At 43.6% G+C, this 22427-nt stretch overlaps 1 protein-coding gene across 3 annotated transcripts in view; it reads left to right on the top strand.

Moving 5' to 3' along the window:
* Uaca (uveal autoantigen with coiled-coil domains and ankyrin repeats) overlaps positions 1–22427 on the top strand; it is a 96180-nt gene that overhangs the window by 39202 nt on the left and 34551 nt on the right. For 2 of the 3 annotated variants that reach the window (XM_075965623.1, XM_075965622.1), the window contains exons 2-3: positions 16528–16661; positions 21592–21680. In XM_075965623.1, the coding sequence (XP_075821738.1) occupies positions 16528–16661; positions 21592–21680 (223 nt within the window). Of the gene's footprint in view, positions 1–13162; positions 13724–16527; positions 16662–21591; positions 21681–22427 lie in introns of those variants that run through there. The other variant, XM_075965624.1, reaches the window with a different exon arrangement.

Genomic DNA, 22427 nt, shown 5'->3' with positions numbered 1-22427 from the left:
ACAGTTCCATCCATCCACACATCCAAGCCAAGAGTGTGAACTGGAAGTGGGGCGAGGCTATACACGCTAAAAGCTTGTCCCCAGTTGAAGGCGTAAGTCACAAACAATGCCACACAAATTTGGGATTATGATTAATAGGGTGATATTTATTTAAAGGGGAAAAAACTTACAGATCACTGTCAGCCCTCTGCGTAACCAGGAAGGAAGTCAAGTCACCGGCGGAGCAGGAAGTGAAGAGAGAGAGGAGAGGGAAGTGGCCGCTTTTTTAAAGGGAGAGAGACCACGCCCCAAGGGGCTGGTATCTCAGCGGTGATAGGCTGGAGGAGTGGGAGGACCTCCCGTAACACCTCCCCCTTTTGTTTAAATAAGAGAGTTCTAAACCTACTATGAAATTATATACAATAAGTACAAATATCCTATTCTAACTAGCTTAGGTCTTGTAAAGAAGTTGAAGACTATCTATCTATACTGAGTATAATCTCTATATATCTAAAGAACCTGATTAGTCTAATTATAAATGACAAACTTAGATGACTATTAGTCTATATAATTCTCAATATCTATCTAACTTAAAGATTAAGACAATAAACAACTGTGAAACAAATGAGGACAATGACCTCCAAATATAAACAATGTACAAATATACATTGCAGTAGGTAAATATATATCAATACACAAACATTATATAAGTATCTTAATCAGAGGTAGAAATGTACACAGCAATATGGTAAATACATACAATACAATATATGTCAATACATAAAAATGTTTTAAACAAGGTAGAAACATGCATGCATCCAATAGTCATTATAATTTAACTTTGTATCAATATACAAGAATCTATACCAATATATTTGTCTAAAAACAGTAACTCACAATTACAAATCTATTATCCCATCATCCCTCTTTTTTTTTTTTTTTTTTTTTTTTTTCAAAATGATCCCTGAGCTTATAAAATTCCTCCCCCAACCCTCAATCGTATACTAATTATAATCAACCCCTAAGTGATGTCCCTAAACCCAAGGGCAAACTTTACTGGGAGAGGGGACGTCGTCCTCTAGAATTACTTCCAGCTGTCATGGGGGCGACGTTCTTTCTGGGGGATCCTGTGAAAGTAAAATGATGGTTAAATTTCAAGATCAATGTCTTTTAAAATTGCAAATAGTCTCTGAGTATTTTGTGGAGGTCTGGCCAGAATGTTGTACAAGATGTGCACCATTTCAGCTAACCAAGTTGGAATTGTCTTGTGCAGCTGGTACCCAAAGCAGGTCTTGTTGTAGCGCTATCAGTATCATGACGTCATATCAACCAGGTGGAGTTGTTGTTATGGGGCCCCATCTTCTTCCTGGAAACTTCAAATGTCACTTCAGGAAAAACTCATTGTTCATTATGAGAAACTTAAGCATTAATCATATAGACATATATATATTCAATGAAAGACATGATAGATATAGTCAATGAAAAGTATGATAGATATGAAGAAAAGCAAAGATGTTTTCTAAACTCATATTTCTTTCTGTCCCACATCATGGCTCTTGACATGAGACAGAAACTCCAGAAACTCTGGGTTTTTCTCTTACTAACAGGCTTGGAATTGGAGAGGGACTGAGCCAGAGTCCAACTTCAAAACCAGCTTTATAAATTTAGAAATATGGTTTAATATTACTTACACAACCCATTCAGTTTTCTTGATATTTCCTATCGGGCAGGTATTTTTCCATCTGTCAGTATCCAAACATCCAGGGTCCCTTGAATTTCTCAAAGATGAGTGTTTTCCTGTGGAGATAAGAACAGAACCCTGCCCCCATTCTATATGTTTTTCTTACCACCTGTATGAACATCATCATTGTGGATGAGTTGTCATTTCTCCTTTCCAAGAGGTTTCTCTTCTTCAAATCGAAACTTTATTAATTTTGATGGTATCCACAATTTTTCTTCTCCTGTGGAAACAAGAGCAAAACCCCTTCCCCAACGTAGCACATCTCCTGGCTTCCACTGAGAGGTCAGCACATCTTTGAAATAAATCGGTTGATTTAGTTCAGCAGACTTTTCCATTATCCAATGTCTCTCTGCTGCTGTCGTTCCTTTCTCATTAGCGTTAAGAAAATTCAAGGTTAATAAAGCATTATGTAATCTATTTCTGGGGGTATTTTCGGTCCCTTTCTGTTTGTTCAACATATCCTTTATAGTACGATTTGATCTTTCTATAACTGCCTGACCTGTAGGATTATTTGGTATACCTGTAATGTGTTTTATATTATAATAATCAAAAAAGCGTTTCATTTTCTTAGATACATATGCTGGACCATTATCTGTCTTTATTTGCGCAGGTATACCCATGATGGCCATAACTTCCAATAAATGTGTGATTACTGAATCAGCCTTTTCTGAGCTCAGGGCAGTAGCCCATTGAAAACCTGAATACGTGTCTATGGTGTGGTGTACATATTTTAATTTACCAAATTCTATAAAGTGGAACACATCCATCTGCCAGATTTCATTTCTCTTAGTGCCCTTTGGGTTACTCCCTGCAGGCAACGGTGTTTGATTATAGAAAGAACAAGTAGGACATCTCTTTATAATGTCCTTAGCTTGTTGCCAAGTAATGGAAAATTCTTTCTTTAGGCCTTTACTATTGACATGATGTTTCTTATGAAATTCTGAGGCCTGCAACACACTTCCAATCAATAATTGATCAATCTCAGCGTTGCCTTGGGCTAGAGGACCAGGCAGACCTGTATGGGACCGGATGTGTGTTATGTACATCGGACAAAGCCTGTTCCTGATTATGTCTTGTACCTGGATAAACAATGAAGTCAACTCTGTGTCATCTGGTATAAATTCAGCGGTTTCAATATGCAAGATAACTCTTTCTGCATATTGTGAATCTGTAACTATATTAAGAGGTTCTTTAAAATCCCTTAGCACCATAAGAATGGCATATAATTCTGCCTTCTGGACAGAATTATAAGGGCTTTGTTCCACCTTACTCAATTCATCTGACTTGTAACCTGCTTTCCCTGATTTATTTGCATCAGTATAGAACGTACGGGCTCCAGTTATTGGAGCATCACGTACAATTCTAGGAAGAATCCAAGAAGTTCTTTTTATGAGGTTAAGTCTACCACTTTTGGGATAGTTGCTATTAATTTCTCCCAAAAAATTAGCACAAGCTCTTTGCCACGGTTCATTGTCTTCCCATAACTTTTTTATTTCTTCAGTAGTAAAAGGCACTATAATTTCTGCTGGGTCTATACCTGCTAGTTGACGAAGTCTCAGCTTACCTTTTATAATTAATTCAGAAACTTTTTCCACATAAGTTTTTAATTTTTTACTTGGTTTATTAGGTATAAATATCCACTCTAAAATGATATCTTCCCTCTGCATTAGAATCCCTGTAGGAGAAATTCTGGAAGGCAATATGACTAGGATGCAGCTAAGATTTGGGTTCACCCTATCCACATGTGCCTCCTGTAATTTTTCCTCAATCATTGTCAGTTCCTTTTCTGCTTCAGCTGTCAGTTCTCTTGGACTATTCAAATCTTTATCACCATCTAAGGTTTTGTTTAAATGAACTATTAGATCAGGTGTTATCCCAACAGCTGGTCGTAGACTGGAAATGTCTCCTAACAATCTTTGGAAGTCATTAAGAGTCTTTAACCGGTCTCTCCTAATTTGTGCCTTTTGCGTTTTAATTTTCTCTAACCCTATTCTGTAACCTAGGTAATTAATAGAATTTCCTCTTTGAATCTTTTCAGGGGCAATTTGTAATCCCCACCTAGGCAAGACTTTCTTTACTTCTTCAAACATCCTTTCTAAAGTATCTTTATTTGAATCAGATAACAAGATGTCATCCATGTAATGATAAATAATGGACTTGGGGAATTGTTTACGAATTATTTCCAATGGCTTACTTACAAAATATTGGCACAGTGTAGGACTATTGAGCATACCCTGTGGGAGGACAGTCCATTGATATCTCCTATTGGGCTGAGAATTATTATAAGTAGGCACTGTGAAGGCAAATTTTTCTCTATCCTTTTCTTGTAACGGTATAGTGAAAAAACAATCTTTCAAATCAATAACTATAAGAGGCCATCCTTTTGGTAACAGAGAAGGCAAAGGAATTCCAGATTGTAGTGAGCCCATAGGTTGAATTACTTTGTTGACAGCTCTTAGATCTGTCACCATTCTCCATTTACCAGATTTCTTTTTTACAACAAACACAGGAGAATTCCAAGGGCTGGTTGATTCTTCAATGTGGTGAGCATCTAGTTGCTCCTGCACCAGCTGTTCCAATGCCTGTAGTTTATCTTCAGCTAGAGGCCACTGTTTGATCCATATTGGCTTCTCAGTTAGCCATTTTAAAGGTAGGGCTGTTGGTACCTCTAAAGGTTTGGTATTTGCTGTATGTTCTTGTACAGCCTGAATGGCTAGTGACCTTTTTCCATAATACCTCATCATATACTTCCCAGAATTATGAGTTCCTGGAACTACAGGAATGTTAATCTGGGTATTCCATTGCTGTAGCAGGTCACGGCCCCATAAATTTATGGCAATATTGGCTATATATGGCCTTAGTCTTCGTATTTGCCCTTCGGGCCCTATGCATTCAACCCATCTTGTGCTTTGTTTTACACGAGATAGGGTTCCAATTCCCAGGAACTGAACATCTACCTCTTGAAGAGGCCAATTCGGATGCCAAGATTCTGGGGTAATGATACTTACATCCGCACCTGTGTCTAATAAGCCTTCAATAAAAGTGCCATTTATACAGACTCTTAGCTTTGGTCTTTGATCATTAATAGAAGTCTGCCAAAATATACGTTTACTCTGTCCAACTGGGTTTTTTGACTCATCCTCCACATGGATTTCATCATTTAGACCAGTATTACTTTTTACAGCAGAAATTGGAGCTTTTAATTTTCTTGGTGAGGCACATTCTCCACTGTGACTGGGAATGACTGGGCCACTGTTGGCTTGGGGGCCTGCGAGAGGCCCCTCAAGGAGTTTCCCGACGGTATCGGGTTGCCTTGTTTGTCTGTTGTTGACCTGCATTCATTGGACCAATGTCGGCCTTTACCGCATCTCCTACATATACCTGAAGGCCTAGGTCTCCTATCTTTGTCATTCCCAGAGGAGATAATATTCCTAGAAATTCTGTGCCTGCAATCCCTTTTCAGATGTCCTAATTTACCACAATTAAAACACCTGGCAGTTTGATGTCTCCTCATTGCTGTGGAAATCGCTTCTCCTACCCAAGATTCATCGTTATAGCTAAACGTCTCAACATTCATCGTATGCTGAATCCATTCATCCATAGGTGCTGATCTAGACTTTAAAGGCCCAATTATCTTTTTGCATTCTATGTTTGCATTCTCAAAAGCTAGAGATTCAAGAAGTATTCGTCTAGCTTCTGGGTCTGTTACCCCTATGTCCAGAGCCTTAATTAATCTTTGCAAAAAGTCAATAAAGGGTTCTCTCTGTCCCTGCCTAATTCTGGTATATGATTCAACCCTTTTTGCTGGATCTTGTATCCTATTCCAAGCATTTAAAGCTGCTTGGTGACATAAACACAGTACTTCATCATCATAAAGAGCTTGGACCTGTGGATCAGCATATTCTCCTGCACCAAGAATTTGATCTTGGGAAACCTCAATACCTTTTGCTCTTCCTTGCTGTTCCATATGTTTGGATTCTTCTCTGAAATAAATTCCAAACATCAAGGAAGGTCCATTATCTAAAACTGCAGACACTAACTGATGGAAATCATGGGGGGTAGCTCTAGCATTAGAAGCCCAAGTCCTTATCATTTCCTTTACGTATGCAGAGTGCAAGCCAAAATTAACAATAGCTTGCTTAATTTCTTTTAGATCATTCATTGCTATTGGCGTCCATCTAGCTTCTCTGACTCCCTTTGAGCCTTTAGAAGTTGACGCTTTGTCAGAATTAAGTATAGGGTATGCTGCTAAAACCTTTGGTAAGCCAGTTCTAATAGCTGGTGTTGGCATTGTATCCTGTCCTTGTGCCTTATTACTCTGTTCACCAGCTCCAATCATTTCTTCAATCATTTCAAGTCTTTTTATTATTGTCTCTTTTGAATCCTTAATCTCCTGACCTGCATGAGTTTCTAGTAAAGATTGTATGGTTCTTAGGAGTGCCATGATCTTCCTAAATGATAGAATATGCAAAAGAATACTGAAACCTAGTAACCAGTAAATTAAGTTATCCCCATAGTCATATAAAGCTTGCATGATATAACCCATTGTATTGGTAACCAGAACAGTAAAATTCGCGTTGGAAACGAGAACTGCCATATTACCTATTATCCAGCAGGTGGCGCTGTTGCCAAGTCTCGACGAAAACACGGTCCTGTTTCAGAGTCCGCCTAGTATTTGTTAAAAACTGGAAAATGTAAGTTGCTCAACAAAGTAAATGTAATTAAATCAATTCCAGAGATGGAACCAGAAACCTAGAATCCAGGGGTAGAGAAGAGCAATCTGGAAGCTACTTATGCCTCCACGTGACAGAGTCACCCTGAGGGGTTGCAGCTTTCAGCAATCGCGTGCTCTGGTTCGCGCCACTTAAGAGCTGTGCTTGCAAGGGAGATTTGAAAACGACTCAGAAAAGAGCAAATCACGCGGGCAGAGACTACGCGGGCCTGTGGAGTTTAAATCCACAGGCAGCGACTGAGGAAGCAAGGGCTCCCGCCAAGCCGAACAAGCGCCCGCCAAGCCGAACTTGCGGCCGCCAAGCCGAACTTCCGGCCGCCAAGCCGAACTTCCGGCCGCCAAGCCGAACTCGCGGCTGCGAGCCGGGAGAGGTTCTAAAACCAAACGTCGGGCGCCAAATGAAGGCGTAAGTCACAAACAATGCCACACAAATTTGGGATTATGATTAATAGGGTGATATTTATTTAAAGGGGAAAAAACTTACAGATCACTGTCAGCCCTCTGCGTAACCAGGAAGGAAGTCAAGTCACCGGCGGAGCAGGAAGTGAAGAGAGAGAGGAGAGGGAAGTGGCCGCTTTTTTAAAGGGAGAGAGACCACGCCCCAAGGGGCTGGTATCTCAGCGGTGATAGGCTGGAGGAGTGGGAGGACCTCCCGTAACACCCAGTGACTTGCTTCCTCCAGCAAGGATTCTGTAATAAATGATCCATAACCTCCCCCAGACAGCACTGCCAATTGGGGACCAAGTTTTCAAATGCCCAGAAGGGGGACATTCCTCACTCGAACCACTACAGGGTTTAACATTATCATCCAGCTAGACCCACCTAGTGAAATAGCTGTTCTGCGTTAGAATGTTGTATTTATCCTTTAGAAGCAGCTGTAATTTGACTTTACCATAGGTATTTTGGATAGCTGCATTTGGAGCTGATTATCTCCTTCTCAGACCAGTGTAGTGACTAACCATGGAACTGTCTTTGCTGGAAGATGCCTCATTTGGGAAAATTCTTGCCTTACATGCACAAAGACCCAAGTTTAACCCCCAGAGCCCATGAAAAAATGCTGGGTGGTGTGGCGGACCCATAATCCCAACACAGAGAGTCAGCCAGAGGAGGGTCCCTGGGGTCCCTGGCTAGCCAGGCTAGGAGGGTGACCCGGAGGCTGTCCTGCATCTTCCAGACACAAGTGCACATGTGCACCTGCATACATGCAAACACACACACAAACACTTATGTACATACACATACACCTAAAATTAAAAAAAATACATGTTATCCTTTGGGTAAACACTGATGCTTCTCAGGAAAGTCTGGCTGCTTGTGTTCAGACATGTCTTAGGGTTTGTGTTGCTGTGAGGGAAACCATGACCAAAAGCAGCTTGGAGAGGAAAGTGTTTATTTCAGATTACAGTTCACATCACAGTCTGTCTCTGTGTCTTATGTCCTTCCTTTAAATCCACACAGCCTGTGACCAGTGGTTTTCTAGTCCTGCCACCCCAGCACAGTGGCGCCATCTTGGAACCCAGGTGCCTTAACTTAGATTACTATTGCTATGGTGAAAAACCATGGCCAAAAACACCTGGGAAGGAAAGGGTTTGTCTCACTCACTGCTCCATGTAACAGTTCATCATCAAAGCAGTGAGGGCAGGAACTCAAGCAGGGCAGGGACCTAGAGGCAGGAGCTGATGCAGAGACCATGTAGGGGTGCTGCTCACTGGCTTGTTCCTCATGGCTTGCTCAGCCTGCTTTCTTACAGAGCCCAGGTCCACCAGCCCAGGGTTGGCCCCACTCACAGTGAACTGTGCCCTCCCACACCAATTATCAACTCAGAAAATGCGCCACGGCCTTGCCTGCAGGCCAGTTTGGTAGACTGGTTTCTCTATTGATGTGACTTCCTCCAAAATGACTCTATTTTGTGTCAAGTTGACCTAAAACTAGTCAGCACAGAAGACTTGCATTTACTCCTGCAGGGCTTTCCGTAAGTGTCTGGCTGCCACTTGCCTAGACACTCCGGGTGTTCGTACCAGGTGGCTTTGTAAAGGACTGCAGGGGGACAATGGGCTACTGCTGCTTTTGGTGACCACTGGGCCTCTCTGGTAACCGGGCGACACAGTTTAAGATAAGGTTCTCTATTAAGTGTGTGGATCCACGTGTAGAGCAGGAAAGTCCGAGGTGCACCAGCTAACTCAGCAGGCCTCCCCGCCACCCAGACCACGTGCTCAGCTGTCATCAGCTGATGGCCACCCTCACCTGCCCTGGTGTTTTAAAAAGTTATAAGTTTGTATTAATCTTTTTAAAGCTATCATAAAAAATCACATTTATTTTAGAAATTATTGCTGGGCTGAAAATCCTAGCATAATATGAAATCATTCTACTATAAAGTGTAGCATAGACTCATGCCGATGTTAAGTGTGCAGTTAAGTGTGTTCACAGTGTCCAACAGCCGAGCTACAGAAGTTCCTCTGCCAACAGGGCTGATCAGTCCTTCACCAGCCACTCCCCTCCCCTCCCCTACTGCTGACTCTGACAACTGACTGCCCCATTCGGTTTATTTGTTTGTTTGTTTCTGTGAATTTAATTACTTTAGAGTCTATGAAGGTGGCCTTATAGTGTGTGTGTGTGTGTGACAGAGAATGGGGAAACGGGAGGAGCAGACAGACAGAGAGAAAGAAAGAGAGAAAGAGGAGGAGGAGAGGAGACCAACTTATCTTACTTAGCATGGGGTTCCCCTGGGATGTTCATTGTTAAGAACTTCATTGTTAAGAACTGTGCAATATTCCATTTCATTCATCAGGGATCGCCTGGGCTGCTTCTGCTCCTGGCTGCTGCAGAGGGCATGGGGATTCTTTGGAATGGATGCCCAGGAGTAGAGCGGCCTCATGCTCTCTTAACATCTCTTTTCCTTTCTTTTTTTTCTGATGGTAGTTACCCTAATGAGTATAAAATCATGTCTTAGCAATCACTGCTGGGAAAACTGGTTATCTACTCACAAAAGAATGATGCTAACCTCTTATATTACATCCAGTTGAAAGAAACCAGCTGCCTTCACATGCTCACAGACCTTGACACCACACGCCTTATTACTGTAAAACCAGAAGAAACACAAGAGAAGCCTTCACGATGGCATTGCCACATATGACGCCATAGCAAAAGCGATCCCAAAGAGTCACCTCCAGTGTGAACACTTCCGCCCAGCAGAAGCAGCAGACAGCTGAGTGAAAAGGCAGGGTGCTTGTTAATCATCTACCCGATAAAAGGCAACATGTAGAAGATAAACGCAGTTTTAAATCTTTTGCTGTATTTTTATTCCATGTGGGTGCGTGTGTGTGCATGCCCCAGTGCACATGTGGAGGCCAGAGGACAACTTGCAGGAATCTGTTCTCTCCTCCACCATGTGGGTCCTGGGATTGCACTCAGATGATTCTGTGCTGCGCCCGTCTTGTCAGCCTGACAGTCTCCTTGGTTGTGGAAGGCTGCCAAAGCTCACCAAATACTTTGCTTTAGTTGAGAAGCTGTCCTCTGTCCAGGTCACTTAGTGTATGATGCTGTTTGATTTCATTCCATGACCCCTCCTTAAATTCTAGTGATGGATTCTGTCAGTATTTTATTATAGTACTTCATTTTTCAGATGTGCTATTGAATTTGGTTTACACTGATTATTGTTCAATGTCCTTAAGTGTGCAGTCAGTAGTCACAGTCCTCAAGCTCACTGCCTTGCTGCTTGAGTGTTCATCTGTTAAGATTCCCATGTCCCTTTTAATTTAGCTACTTCCATCTTTATTTCTTGCTGTATTTTTTTCTTTTTAGATTTTATGTGTTTGAGTGTTTTGCCTGCATATATGAGTGCCGTGTGTGTACAGTGCCTGTGGAGGCCGGAAGAGGGTGTCAGATCACCTAGAACTGGAGCTACAGTTGTGTGCTGAGAATGGAACACAGATGCTCTGTAAGAGCAACAAGTGCTCTTAACCAGTGAGCCATCTCTCCAGCCCTTTCTTGCTGTTTTTTTTTAAAAGAAACTATGATTGCCCCTATTTTTCTTTTTATTTTTAAAAAATTTTTATTTCTGTACACTACATAGTACATTTATGGTTTATTATATTCCTCTCTCCCCTTGGATTTTTGTAAAAGATTAGTTCCATAAGTTTGAGTAGACTTTTATTTTTAAATTTTTGCTTAGACTACTTCAAAGGTGATGGTCTGCTCGGCTGCCGGACGATGAAGTCACCTTTGTGTGACGTTAGCAGTCACTAAGGACCCTGACCCAGAGACCCTGACTGAGTAAAGATTGAAAAGGGTTTTTTCTGTCCCAATACCCTTATAGAGAAAATCGTAAGGGATCAGTTGGGCAGGAATGTTGGCCTGGCGTGCAGTGAGTACCCTCCAACCTGGGCATGGCAGCACACTCCTAGGACCCAGGACTATAGCTGGCAGGTGGAGGCAGGAGGGTCAGAAGTTTATAGTCATCGTCTGCTGTGTGGAGTTCCAGGCCAGCCTGGCTGTGTGAGACCTGCCTCAAAAGATCAGAACAAACAAAAGCAGAGCGGCTGTCACTGAGTTGGCTACCTGGGGTGAAGAGGACAGAGGAAAGAAGGAAGAAATGCTTGAGTTTTTTTTTTTCTTTTTACTCTTTTGTTCATTTTTGAAAATATTTTTTTTGTTGTTGTTGTTGTTTTGTTTTTAGTGTCTCTGGCTAGAAACACTGGTAACTGACCAATCCCTTCCACTTTGGATATTTGGGTCCAGTCCCCTCACCAAGCTTTTGAAGTGTATCCAGTCTTTGGTTTTGCTGGAAGCTTTCTCTGCTGCTGTCTTTGAGGTCAGGGACCAGAGGCTCAAGCGCATAGTGCTCCCCTGGTGCACACTGCAGGTGGTGGCAGGCTTGGCTCTGAGCTCAGGTTTGTCCAACCCTGAAGCTCCTTCCTAAACCACTGCTGACAGTGCTTCTGGGGGCCCAGAGAGGTCTTCCAAGTCTGACAGGCAGACCTGAGGGGAGGGCCAGAAGAATCTTTTGTTAAGTGAAGGACCCACTCGCTACTAGCTGAGCCACCCACAGCTTTCTGCCACGGGCAGTGTGGAGCCTGCCTAGTTAATGGGGAGTGTGGGAGAGAGAGGATTCAGGGACTGGAATTTTCCCTACCCTGAATAGGAACCCAGTGGCCCCAGGAAAAAGAACAAAGCCCTCTGCTGTGTAGTAGAGTTGGAGGGGTCGTGGGGGATGGGGAACAGATGGATGTAGAAGATGTCTGCAGTTTGAAGAAAGGTCCCTGGGACTTGCTAGAGGGATAGGGTGGAGTGAGGGGGCACGCTCAGATACAGGGGTCTGTGAGGCCTCTGGGGACATGACATTTTGAGAGTCACTCCGTGGGAGCTAGGGAATACCCCACCAGATCCAGGGGCAGCAGAGCCAGGGCTCTACTCTGGTTCTTAGGGAGCCTCTGTGGAGGGGGTGTGACTAGGGATGGGACTGTGGCTTTTGGGGCAGCCGTCTGCATGAAGGCACACAGCCCATCTCCTGAGCCAAGAACCCCTAATGTAACTTTGGAGAGTCCTTTCAGCCTCCTCGTGCTTGCTTTGTTACCCCAAAGGCGGGGGCCTGAGCTCTAGCCCAGATCTCCCCTGAAGAGTGAGTGGGCTGGGCGGAGTCTCTGGGGCCACACAACCCCTTGGTATCTCCTGTGCTCTGGGAGGAAAGCACCTCATTGTTTTCAGAAGAATTCATCTGGGTGTGTGGCCATGTATGCTTTATAATTAGAATATGGGCCTCATGGTTTATACTGCAACCAGAGGGAACCGGTTCCTTGTTGAAGTTCATGCAGCATTTTTAACTGGCAGCGTGATCTATGGTGGGACAGTCACCTCCTTCCTCTAAGCTTTGCTTGGTATCTGTCACATTCCAACCAAGCAGTTTTCCTGAATGTGTGTTTTTAGAGAATATATAAATCATCCTCATGCTGTTGTGATATGTAGAACACAGTTAACACACGCGTGCGCACACACCACCACCACCACCACCACCACCCTGGACTTGGAGGACGGAACAGCCTAGGTAATATGGGGAATCTTGGTATTGTAGGAATATGAGCACAGGGGGGCTGTTGCCTTTCTCCGCCCACATAGCTGTGTTTATAATGAAGCTCGGCTTCCGGATAGATTGGTTTCCTTCAGTTTTAATCAGTTTATTTTGCTGTGTTTTGCTTTTATCCACGAATCCAGATCATTTGACTTTCCACTGATACAGTGTGTACTCATCCTAACAGGCAGGGCACTTAGTTTGGAAATGCAGAGCACTGAGTTAAATTTAAATTTTTAAATTAAAATTTATGGCGCAGACTTCACCATGATGTTGTCTTGGCAGTGCCCTTGTCCCTTCTTGTTTGACATGCAAGGAGACAGACTGGCAGCAGTTGTAAGCTGAAACCTGGTTGTATGCAGAGCAAGCCTGCTAGGGGTACTAACATTCAAAGTGGGGTGATTGTGTGTGTGTGTTTCCTTAAATGAAAGCATGACACATTTGCTTTAAATAGAATTGTATATCCTGTTTGTCTAGGCTAGTGAAACTCCATGTTAGATGACCGTAAGATTGAAACCAGCTCTAAATACTGTTTCGTTGAACAACCAGATCCGTCTGTGCTCCTCCGGGTCACCTCGTCACACACTTGCACTGATTTGTACTGATGCGGTCAGCACGTTTCACAATGCGCTTGAGTCATTTCCCCAGGAGACCCGGGTTTGGTTACTCAGAGGGAAGGCATGCATTGACAACAAGTTCCTGGCCCTTTTCTATCACCCAGCTGTCAGGTCCTATGGAATCTAAAATAGAACTGTGCTGATGGTTCCAGGCCACACACTGTTTACCGGTCACTCCGGAGGTGGCCAGTCGCCTGCACAGCAGCGCCCGGGCTGCTGTGTGGATGAAGCAGGATGTGGGGTGTCTTCCAATGGGGTCCCTGAAAGGGGACGACTTTTAAAGCCAGCCGCTCACAAGAGAGGAAGAAAGAGGAGGAGTTACATACCTGACTCAGGCAGCTCTGCCTTCAGTGCCTGGCAGCAAGGAGGAGAAGTTTTCAGCCTCATGAGTGTGGAGAAGGGGCCAGAAGATGAAGAAAATAAGTCTGGAGATTCAAGCTACATGCAGCCCAGCATGTGAGGGGCCGAGGCCCTTGCAAGGAGTCTGCAGACAAGATTTGTAATTTAATGCAGGGTTGGTCACGGTCGCAACAGGAACCAGAAGCCTGGCTATGATGAACTGTTGGCTCTCTTGCGCTCCTAAGCACACAGTAGGTACCTTGTGGAACAGATCTGCACACAGGCTTCCCGTGTGCTTTTAAAGTGCTCTGTCTTACTGTGCTGATGGTTTTCCTTCTGGTTTGCCACCGTTTCAACAGCAACTGACAAGAGCTTTGTTTTTCTGGGCTTAAACAGCACAAGCTAGAATGCTAGTAACTGGGCGGCAGAGCTGTTAACTGACGTGGGACCAGAGCTGGGAGCGACGCTTGATGAAGTCAGGCTTAGAACCACTCACTAGCATGAGACTTTAGTCACATTGAATTATCTTTCTTCTTCTGTTTGTGAAAGCCTTCCTTTGGAGTTTGCGGGCTGTGCAGAGCTGTTTTCTGCCCAGCAAGTTTCCTTGGGGATCCGGGCTGTTTTAAGTCTAAGGATAAACTAATCAGTTTAGAGCAGGTATTTGTGTGGTGAGCATGACCTAATCCTCCGGGCATTTGACAGCCCAGTGTCTCTTCCTCTAAATCCATTGCTGCTCACCTAACCTGGAGCTAGGCTGCTTTGCTCTGAAATGAGAGGGAGGGGGTAGGGTACCTAAGCTGTAGTTCAGGTTTTGAGTCAGAGGGTAGACTTTATTCCCATGTTGACAGTTTGAATTTTTGAAGTTAGAAGAGATGGATTGATTACTAAATTTAACCTCAGTACATCATTTTTGAAGTCTTTAGGTGCCGAAACCAGGGTCTGTTAAAATAAACTGAGTTAAAGGAAGTGAATTAGAAATTAAACTTTTACATCTGTCTTGACATTCAATCTTTTCGTTTTCTCTTTCAAGTACGTCATGAGTCAACTGGTAGGATTTACTATAGAAATTTAGGAAGTTGATTTTTTTTCTGGTTAAACGTTTAGTGGGTTTTGTGGGCTGAGTATTGATTGACTTTGCCAATTATGTGACAATGCTTACTTAGATCTTGTGGCGTTACAGAAACAACACTGAGTACGGATTTAGCAGTGAATTCATGTAATATTTATTACATTTTTAAAAACTTTTGTTGTTTTTTGTTTGTTTGCTTGTTTTTGAGATAGGATTTCTCTATAGCTTTGGAGCCTGTCTTGAAACTAACTCTTGTAGACCAGGCTGGCCTCGAACTCACAGAGATCTTCTTGTTTCTGCCACCTGAGTGCTGGGATTAAAGGCGTGTGCCACCACCTTCCAGCTTTTAAAAACTTTGTGTGTGTACGCATGAGAGTGTGCACACGCATAGCTCATGTGCAGAAGGCAGAGGACAACTTGGGGATGTCAGTCTTCTTCCTCTACCGTGTGGACGTGGGAAACAAACTCAGGTCGTCAGACTTGGTGGCAAGCACCTTCTGAGTCATCTCTCCACCCTCAATATGATATTTTAAAAGGTTAACTCTTATGTGCTTAAAAACATCTATCTTATCACCCAATATTAACTCTTTCTTGGTCTCCTTTTTAAATGTTATACCATATCCACACTTTAGATGTTCACATATATGTAAGCATATTTTCTTTCTAAAAATAATTTTACTTTATGTACATTGGTATTTTGCCTACATGTATGTCTGTGTGAGTGTCAGATCCTCTGGAACTGGACAGTTGTGAGCTGCCATGTGGGTGCTGGGAATTGAACCTGGATCCTCTGGAATAGCAGCCAGTGCTCTTAACCACTGACTCGTTTCTCTAGCCCCAGATGTTTATATTCTCATTCCATGTTTTGGCACATCTGTGTACTGAGAAGAGATCTAAGTTGTTTGCCTCACGGTGTGCTGTCTGATCAGAGCTGACATAACCTTGGTGTTATTGTGCTACTTCCTCCTGGGTTTGAAATTACCTTCATCTTCCTTTTAAGTAAATATGCGCTGAGTTTTTTGCAAAAGTACAGAACCTGCTGGCAGTGGTGGTGCAAGCCTTGGGAGACTGAGGCAGGAGAATGGGCCCCGGTTTGAGGCCAGCATGTGTGCTGTAGGGAGCACCTGTCCCTTTAAAACAAGAACAACAAAAGATAGTGCTTTAGAGTCTTTCTTCTTTAGTTTTTTTCCTATATAAAAGTTTCTTTTTATCCTAATGTGTATGTTTTTATTTCTTATTCTATTCAATATTGTTTGTATTCTAACAATACAGTATTGTTTGTTTTCTAACAATGCCTTTGAAATAGGAGGCATTCTATAGTGTCTTACAGTACACGTGGCATTCCATTGCACCTAAGGGTGCTGGGAAATAGTAACCAGAGACAGCTGTGAAAGGATGAGCCCTAAGGGAACAGGGAACAGTCAGAGCAAGACCCCACTACAACATGCAAGTCATTTGATGCTGGCAGCATGACTCCTTTCTTCTGTTAAAAGCATCTCATAATTGTAGCTCTCTGGTCTTGAGGCGTTGTGCCTGACTTGGGGCGGGTGGTCAGTAATTATTAATTTCTTTTCTTTGCCCCAGAGATAGCTAACAGGATATGCGAAACAGACATTTTCTTATAAGTTTAAGGTAAATAGACATCTCAGTGAGTCACATATTTGGAAAGGCTTTGTATGCCTTTAATCCCAGCACCCAGGAAGCAGAAACAGATGAGTTCAAGGCCAGCCTGATCTATATAGCAAGTTCTAGGCCAACCAGGGATACATAGAGAAACCCTGTCTCCAATAAGTTAGTAAGTAAGTAAATAAATGCTCTTCTATTCTGGTGAAACACAGCAGAGAGAAAGAAATTTGGGGTACAGCTGGAAATGGAATGATGCACTGTGTAGGGCTTCTCCCCCTTTCCCGTTTCTTCTTTGAGAGAACTGACTAATGCGATGTGACTAGCATGCTCCTTTATCCTTTTCATTTGTTTGTTTTGTAGCAATCAGCAGAGTGGAATAAATATGATGACCGATTGATGAAGGCTGCTGAAAGGGGGGATGTGGAGAAAGTGTCCTCCATCCTTGCCAAAAAGGGCGTCCATCCAGGCAAGCTAGATGTGGAAGGCAGATCAGCGTGAGTATTGCCCTGTCCCTGGGGCCTGGGTAGAGCCTTGGGATCCAAATGCTCCTGTGAATTGTGGCTATTCCCGTTGTGATTTTACGAGCCAGAATCAGAACTGTCTACTATGGACTAGTTCTGATTGTCCTCCATTTAATACCTCCCAGTGTCCAGCTGCTGAGGTGATGCATAGCCTCTGCTCTTTGGGGTTTTTCACCGACAGATTTTTCTTCAGTCCTTGTATTCAATCTTTGAAGCAGCCATGTAGAAGAAGAAGCAGTTTGATGTCTGCAGAACGTCTCTAGCTTGTTCTGACCTCAGGAGTCCCTGAGCTGAAGGAGGGCCCCAGCGTTCTCCTGTATTCCTTTGCCGCATTCTGTAAAGGACACCATCCTTTCCTCCAAGCCCCAATCTGAGCTTTTCATTTAGATCATTAGTTTCGACAAGACTGGGCAGAAAAGCAAGGAAGGATCTTTGGAATACCTAGTGTGCCTCAGATAGGCATGGTTAGGGAGCGCCCCCCCCCCTTCCTTTTTGGGTGAACTGACTCCCAGCTTGCTGTGTGCCTCTAAGCCAGAGGTCTCTCCCCCTCCTGTCCCAGATCTGCACCATTTTCCTCTGGAGGAACAGAAGCAGCTGGGTTAAAGGGCAGATCCTGAATCTGTTAAGGCTCTAATTACAGCCTCTGCAGCCTTAGCTGGGAGCCCTTTCAGCACCACGGGTGAAAAGTCCCATTTCCTAAAAGCCCTGTCTCAGCCTTGCAAGGTTTTTTTCCTTTCGAAAACTTATAGTTGGAAGCCGATGTTAAATATAGAAGTGAATATTAGGAAGTTAGTCATTATTGTTTGATGTCGATTATGACTTTGGAATGTATAATATTTCAGTAGAGCAAAGTGTGACTACACATTCAGAAGGTTTTAACAGCAATAAAGCTGGGAACCTATTGGCTTCACAGTCAGTTTTATCCAGCAGCCTTCTGATTTGTTTGTTTGTTTTCACGGAAACAGGATCTCTCTGTGTAGCCTTAGCTGACTTCACCAAGATGTAGACCAGGCTGGCCTTGAACTCATGGAGATCTGCCTGCCTCGGCCTCCTAAGTGCATTCTTATTTACAGGAAATGAGTTATTGTTATTATTATTTTTTTTCTATTTTGTTTTAATTCCATGCAATTTGATGTGGCTCATGATACAGATGGTAAAATGTAATCTCTACAAGTGAGTGTCTTTCTAGTTTCTTTCCCCAGTGCTAAGATGTTGAGCAGTGAAGTCCTTAGTGCGACTGTTTCCTTCCAGGGTTTGGAATGGTTGCTAGAATACCTGCTGGGCTCTCTGGTCAGAGCTCAGTCCTGAGATTATCCGAACTGACCGAGCCATACAGAATTGGGGTCAGGGGTGAACACTTGTGTCCTGTTAGTCTTCCAGGAAGGTCTTTGTAGGAAGGAGTCTTCTTCCTGGTGCTCACATGGCAAATGCTTTCCTTTTTATTAATATGTATGAACTATATATTCTTTTTTAATGAAAGCATTCTATATTTATTTAGTGTGCTACAGATGTACGTTCTATATTATCTCTAGTAGCAAAACAATTTTAATTTTAAATTTTAAAGGATAATTTTATTTTGAAAACACTCTGTTTTTATTTTTACTTTTGAAAATTGTGTGTGTGTGTATGCATGCACACACACACGTGTATGCCCCAGTGTATGTATGTGCACCACAGGAATGCAGGAGCCCACAGAAGTAGAAAAATGGGTTGTAATCCTTGGAATTGGAGGTACAGATAGCTATGAGCCACCGTGTGTGCTGGGAAGTGGGCAGGGTCTTCTACAAGAGCAGCCAGTATAATTACAAAGTGATTGCTTTAGTCCCAAGGTTTTGAAATTCTACTAAGGAAAAAAAGCAACAAGTATTTGAATTCGTTGTGGCTCCAGAAAGGAACTGGGGATGGCTGTGGTAGTAGAAACCAAGCTCAGTGGGCAAGAATATCCGTGTCACAGGGGAGTGGGGGTGCATGCTTTCATCTTGGCACTTGGGAGGTAGGAGGATCTCTGTGAGTTTAAGGCCAGCCTAGTCTACAGAGTGAGTTCTAGGACAGCCAGAGCTGTTTCATAGAGAAACCCTGCCTCAAAAAACAAAACAAAACAAAAACAAGAAACAACAACAAAAATAAATATCCATGCTGGGCAGCATACAACCTCCTGTAACTCCAGCTCCAGGGGATCCAGCACCCTCGTCTGGCCTCCAGATACCTTCAAGCACATGAACACACACACACATACAGACACACACAGACATATATACAGATACACACAGACATACACATGCTAACACACACAGACGCACGTACGGGGACACACACACACACACATGGACGGATACACACACTACATATATTTAAAAAGAATAGGTTCTTGCTGGGTGGAAATTGTGCACACCTTTAATCCCAGCACTTGGGAGGCAGAGGCAGGCGGATCTCTGTGAGTTTGAGGCCAGCCCGGTCTACAAGAGCTAGTTCCAGGACAGGCTCCAAAGCTATAGAGAAACCTTGTCTACAAAAACAAAAACAAAAAGAAAAAAGGAGGAGAAGGAGGAAGAGGAGGAAAAGGAGGAGGAGGAGGAAGAGGAGGAGGAGGAGGAAGAGGAAGAGGTTGAGGTTCTCTTAGTAGCAAAGGAGTATTTATTTCTGTAAAGTGCTTCCTCATGCTTCATGAACAGGTCTGTGCATATGTTTCTATGATTGACATGTCCTCTTCCTGAAGTACACCTGCTATTTATAGCTTGGGGCAGCGTAGGCAACGCCTCCTGCCATCTCGCGCACTGTCTGTGTCAATTGTTTTGAAGACCACAGTCTTCCAAAGTGTGGAGCTGAGGATGAAAAATGACCCTCAAACTGGCATTTCCTAAGATATAACCTTAGGAGGCTAAGGACCTTAGTGAGAAGGAGGCGCTACTGCCTCCAAAGGGCCATAAGGTGTGTTTCAGAGTCCAGTGGATTTCTTCCGAGTCTCAGGGAGATTGAATAATGCCCATGGTCCAAGTGCATTTGTCCTATTAAAATGGAGAAGGAATTTGTCTCGTGACACCTCTCCTCTGTCTGATTTAAGCTGAAGGTAGCCCTGCTGCCCTGAGGAAGGTTTGCTCTCTAGTTTGCGTTTCACCTGTCAATAGTACTAGAATCACACGGCAGGGACGTGATATCTGGAAGGGAATTTGCAAGCTGCTCTGGATTTTGTCTCTCGGCATTTTACTTAGCAGACATTTGAGAGTGTGACTTCTGACACGGGTGTCTGGGGATATAACAGAAAGTAAAACATGGTCACCTTTGCGTCGACTGGGTTTGCAGTTGAGTGAGCAGAGAACCGCAGACTGTGGAGAGAGTCAATACTGGACTTACATGGGCTAAAAACGTTAATCTACAGAGAGTAGTGAAGACAGTGCTTGAACTGGCATTTTGGAGCCCATTCTTGTTTGAGGGATACCTTGCTCAGCCTAGATACAGCTGGGGGGAGGGAGAGCGGTGAGGGGGAGAGGGTGTCAGTCCTGCCTCAAAGTGATATAGCTTGTCTTTTTAACAAAAGGTTTTATTTGATGTGTATGCATGTATGTTACACACATGCAAATGGGAGCCCGTATGGCCAGAAGGAGGAATGCCTACAAGTACTCTTAACCGCTGAGCCCTCTAGCCTGAGGTTAGCATCTTAACAGGCTTGACTTACTTTGTTAGGGAGCTTGGTCAATGAGGCCTGCTTGTGAGAAACTTCAGACACGGGCGGAATTCTGTGTTTCCGTTAGTCACTGTCAGAAGGAGAAAGCATTGGTTAGGCTTGTTAACTCTGAAGAGAGAGAACCTTTGATCTGCTTTGCTCTTAACCCTTTTCTGTACCTTTATTTTTTGGGCGGTTCCAATATATTTTAAATCAAACAAAATAATCTCATAAATAAATAAAAATGTTTTAGTATGGGTTCTGGGAAAATAGCTTAGAGAATGAATGCTTGCCACCCAAACACGAAGACCAGAGCTCTTATCCCTGAACTCGAGGAAATGCTGGGTGCTTGTGGTCGCCTGCCTATCATTTCCTGAGCTCTGGCTAAGAAAGTGGAGACAGGCGGTCCCTGGGCAGGCTGGCTGCTCAGACCAGCCTTCTCAGGAAATCCTGGGCTCAGATGGGAGACCCTGCCTCTGTAAGGCAGAGCCTGATCGAGGAAGACTCCTAAAGTCAGCCTTGGGCTTCTGTGTGCCTGTTTGTACGTACACATGCGTGCACACAGACACACATGCATACACATGTGCATGCATGCATCAGTCATACAAACATGCCAAAAACAGACAAAAGGAAAAATTCCAGTGTGTTTTATTCAATTTCAAGCACCAGGGTTTTGATAGAATAATAAATTACAGGGCTAATGATATTATATAATAACATTTTAAACAGCTCTTATTAAAGCTATTGGATATTAAAATATTTCATGCCTAGGAGGTATTTCTGGAATGCCTTGGCTTGTTTTATGAATCAGATTTTTAAGCATTTCAGATTTGGGAACCAAAAAATGTTCTATCTCTAAAGGCAATCTCACAAAACAAAGTCTTTGTAACAACTGTGTGTGTGTGTGTGTGCGCGCGCGCGCATGTGTGTATGTGTATATGTGTGTGTGTTAAATAAAGGATGATGTTGGTAGAACATTTTTTTTAATGTGCATGGGTATTTTGCCTGCATGTATGTCTGTGCACCTGATGCATGCCTGGTACCCAAGGAGGCCAGAAGAGGGTGTTGGGTCCCCTGGGACTGTAGTTGCAGATGGTTGTGAGCTACTGTATGGATGCTAGGAATTGAACCCAGGTCCTCTGGAAGAGCAGCCAGTGCCCTTAACCACTGAGCCATCTCTAGCGCCATGAACTGTTGCCTTCGTTAGTCTCCATGGCATAACAGATGTTCTCTCCCATTTAGCTTCCATGTTGTGGCATCCAAAGGGAACCTAGAGTGTCTGAATGCCATCCTCACCCATGGAATTGATGTTGCAACCAGCGACAGTGCAGGTATGCTTTCTCCAGGAAGAGGCTGGGGCATTGTCTGTCATTGACCCCTTCTGCTTTTTCCTTCCTCCCTCTCTTCCCCCTCCCTCTGCCTTCCCTCCTCCCTCTTCCCTTCCCTCCTCTCCTCCTTCCATCTGTCCCTCTCTTCTTTTCTTCCTCCCTCTCTCCCTCCCTCTCTTTACCTCTCTTACCCTTTCTTTCTCCTGCCTTCCTCCTCCCCCACTTCCTTTTCTTTCTTGCTAAAGACTGAACCAGGCTTTCATATGCTGCCATGCACTCTACCACCCAAAGTTATACCCCCAGCTATTCCTCACCTTTTAAATCAGACCTAACTGTAGCTGAAGACGTGAATCCTGAAGTTTCTGTTTACTTGTTTGCTTACTATTTACTTTTTAGATTAATTTTACACGTATGTAGTGTATACCTGACTGTATGTATGTGCACCATGTGAGTGCAGTGTTGGTAGTGGCCAGAAGCGGGTGTAAGATCCCCATGGAGCTGGCTGTGAGCTGCCTGATGTGGGTGCTGGGAACTGAACCCTTGTCCTCTGCATGGGTGGCATCTCTTCAGCTCCGAGTTTCAGAACTGAGGAACGTTTATTTGTGAGTGTCACCGTGGGAGAGGTCAGGAACCTGCCATCCAGTGCTCATCCTAAAATGCCCAAGTTTAGAGACTTCCCGGGGCTGTTTCATGTATATTCCTATCCTGTGTATGTCCTCTCTGGTGGGGTCATTTGATGCTCGTTTGGAT

Source organism: Microtus pennsylvanicus, chromosome 3, assembly GCF_037038515.1.
Source record: "Microtus pennsylvanicus isolate mMicPen1 chromosome 3, mMicPen1.hap1, whole genome shotgun sequence".
Classification (NCBI taxonomy): Eukaryota; Metazoa; Chordata; class Mammalia; order Rodentia; family Cricetidae; genus Microtus; species Microtus pennsylvanicus.
This window is presented reverse-complemented; position numbering and strand designations above follow the sequence as displayed.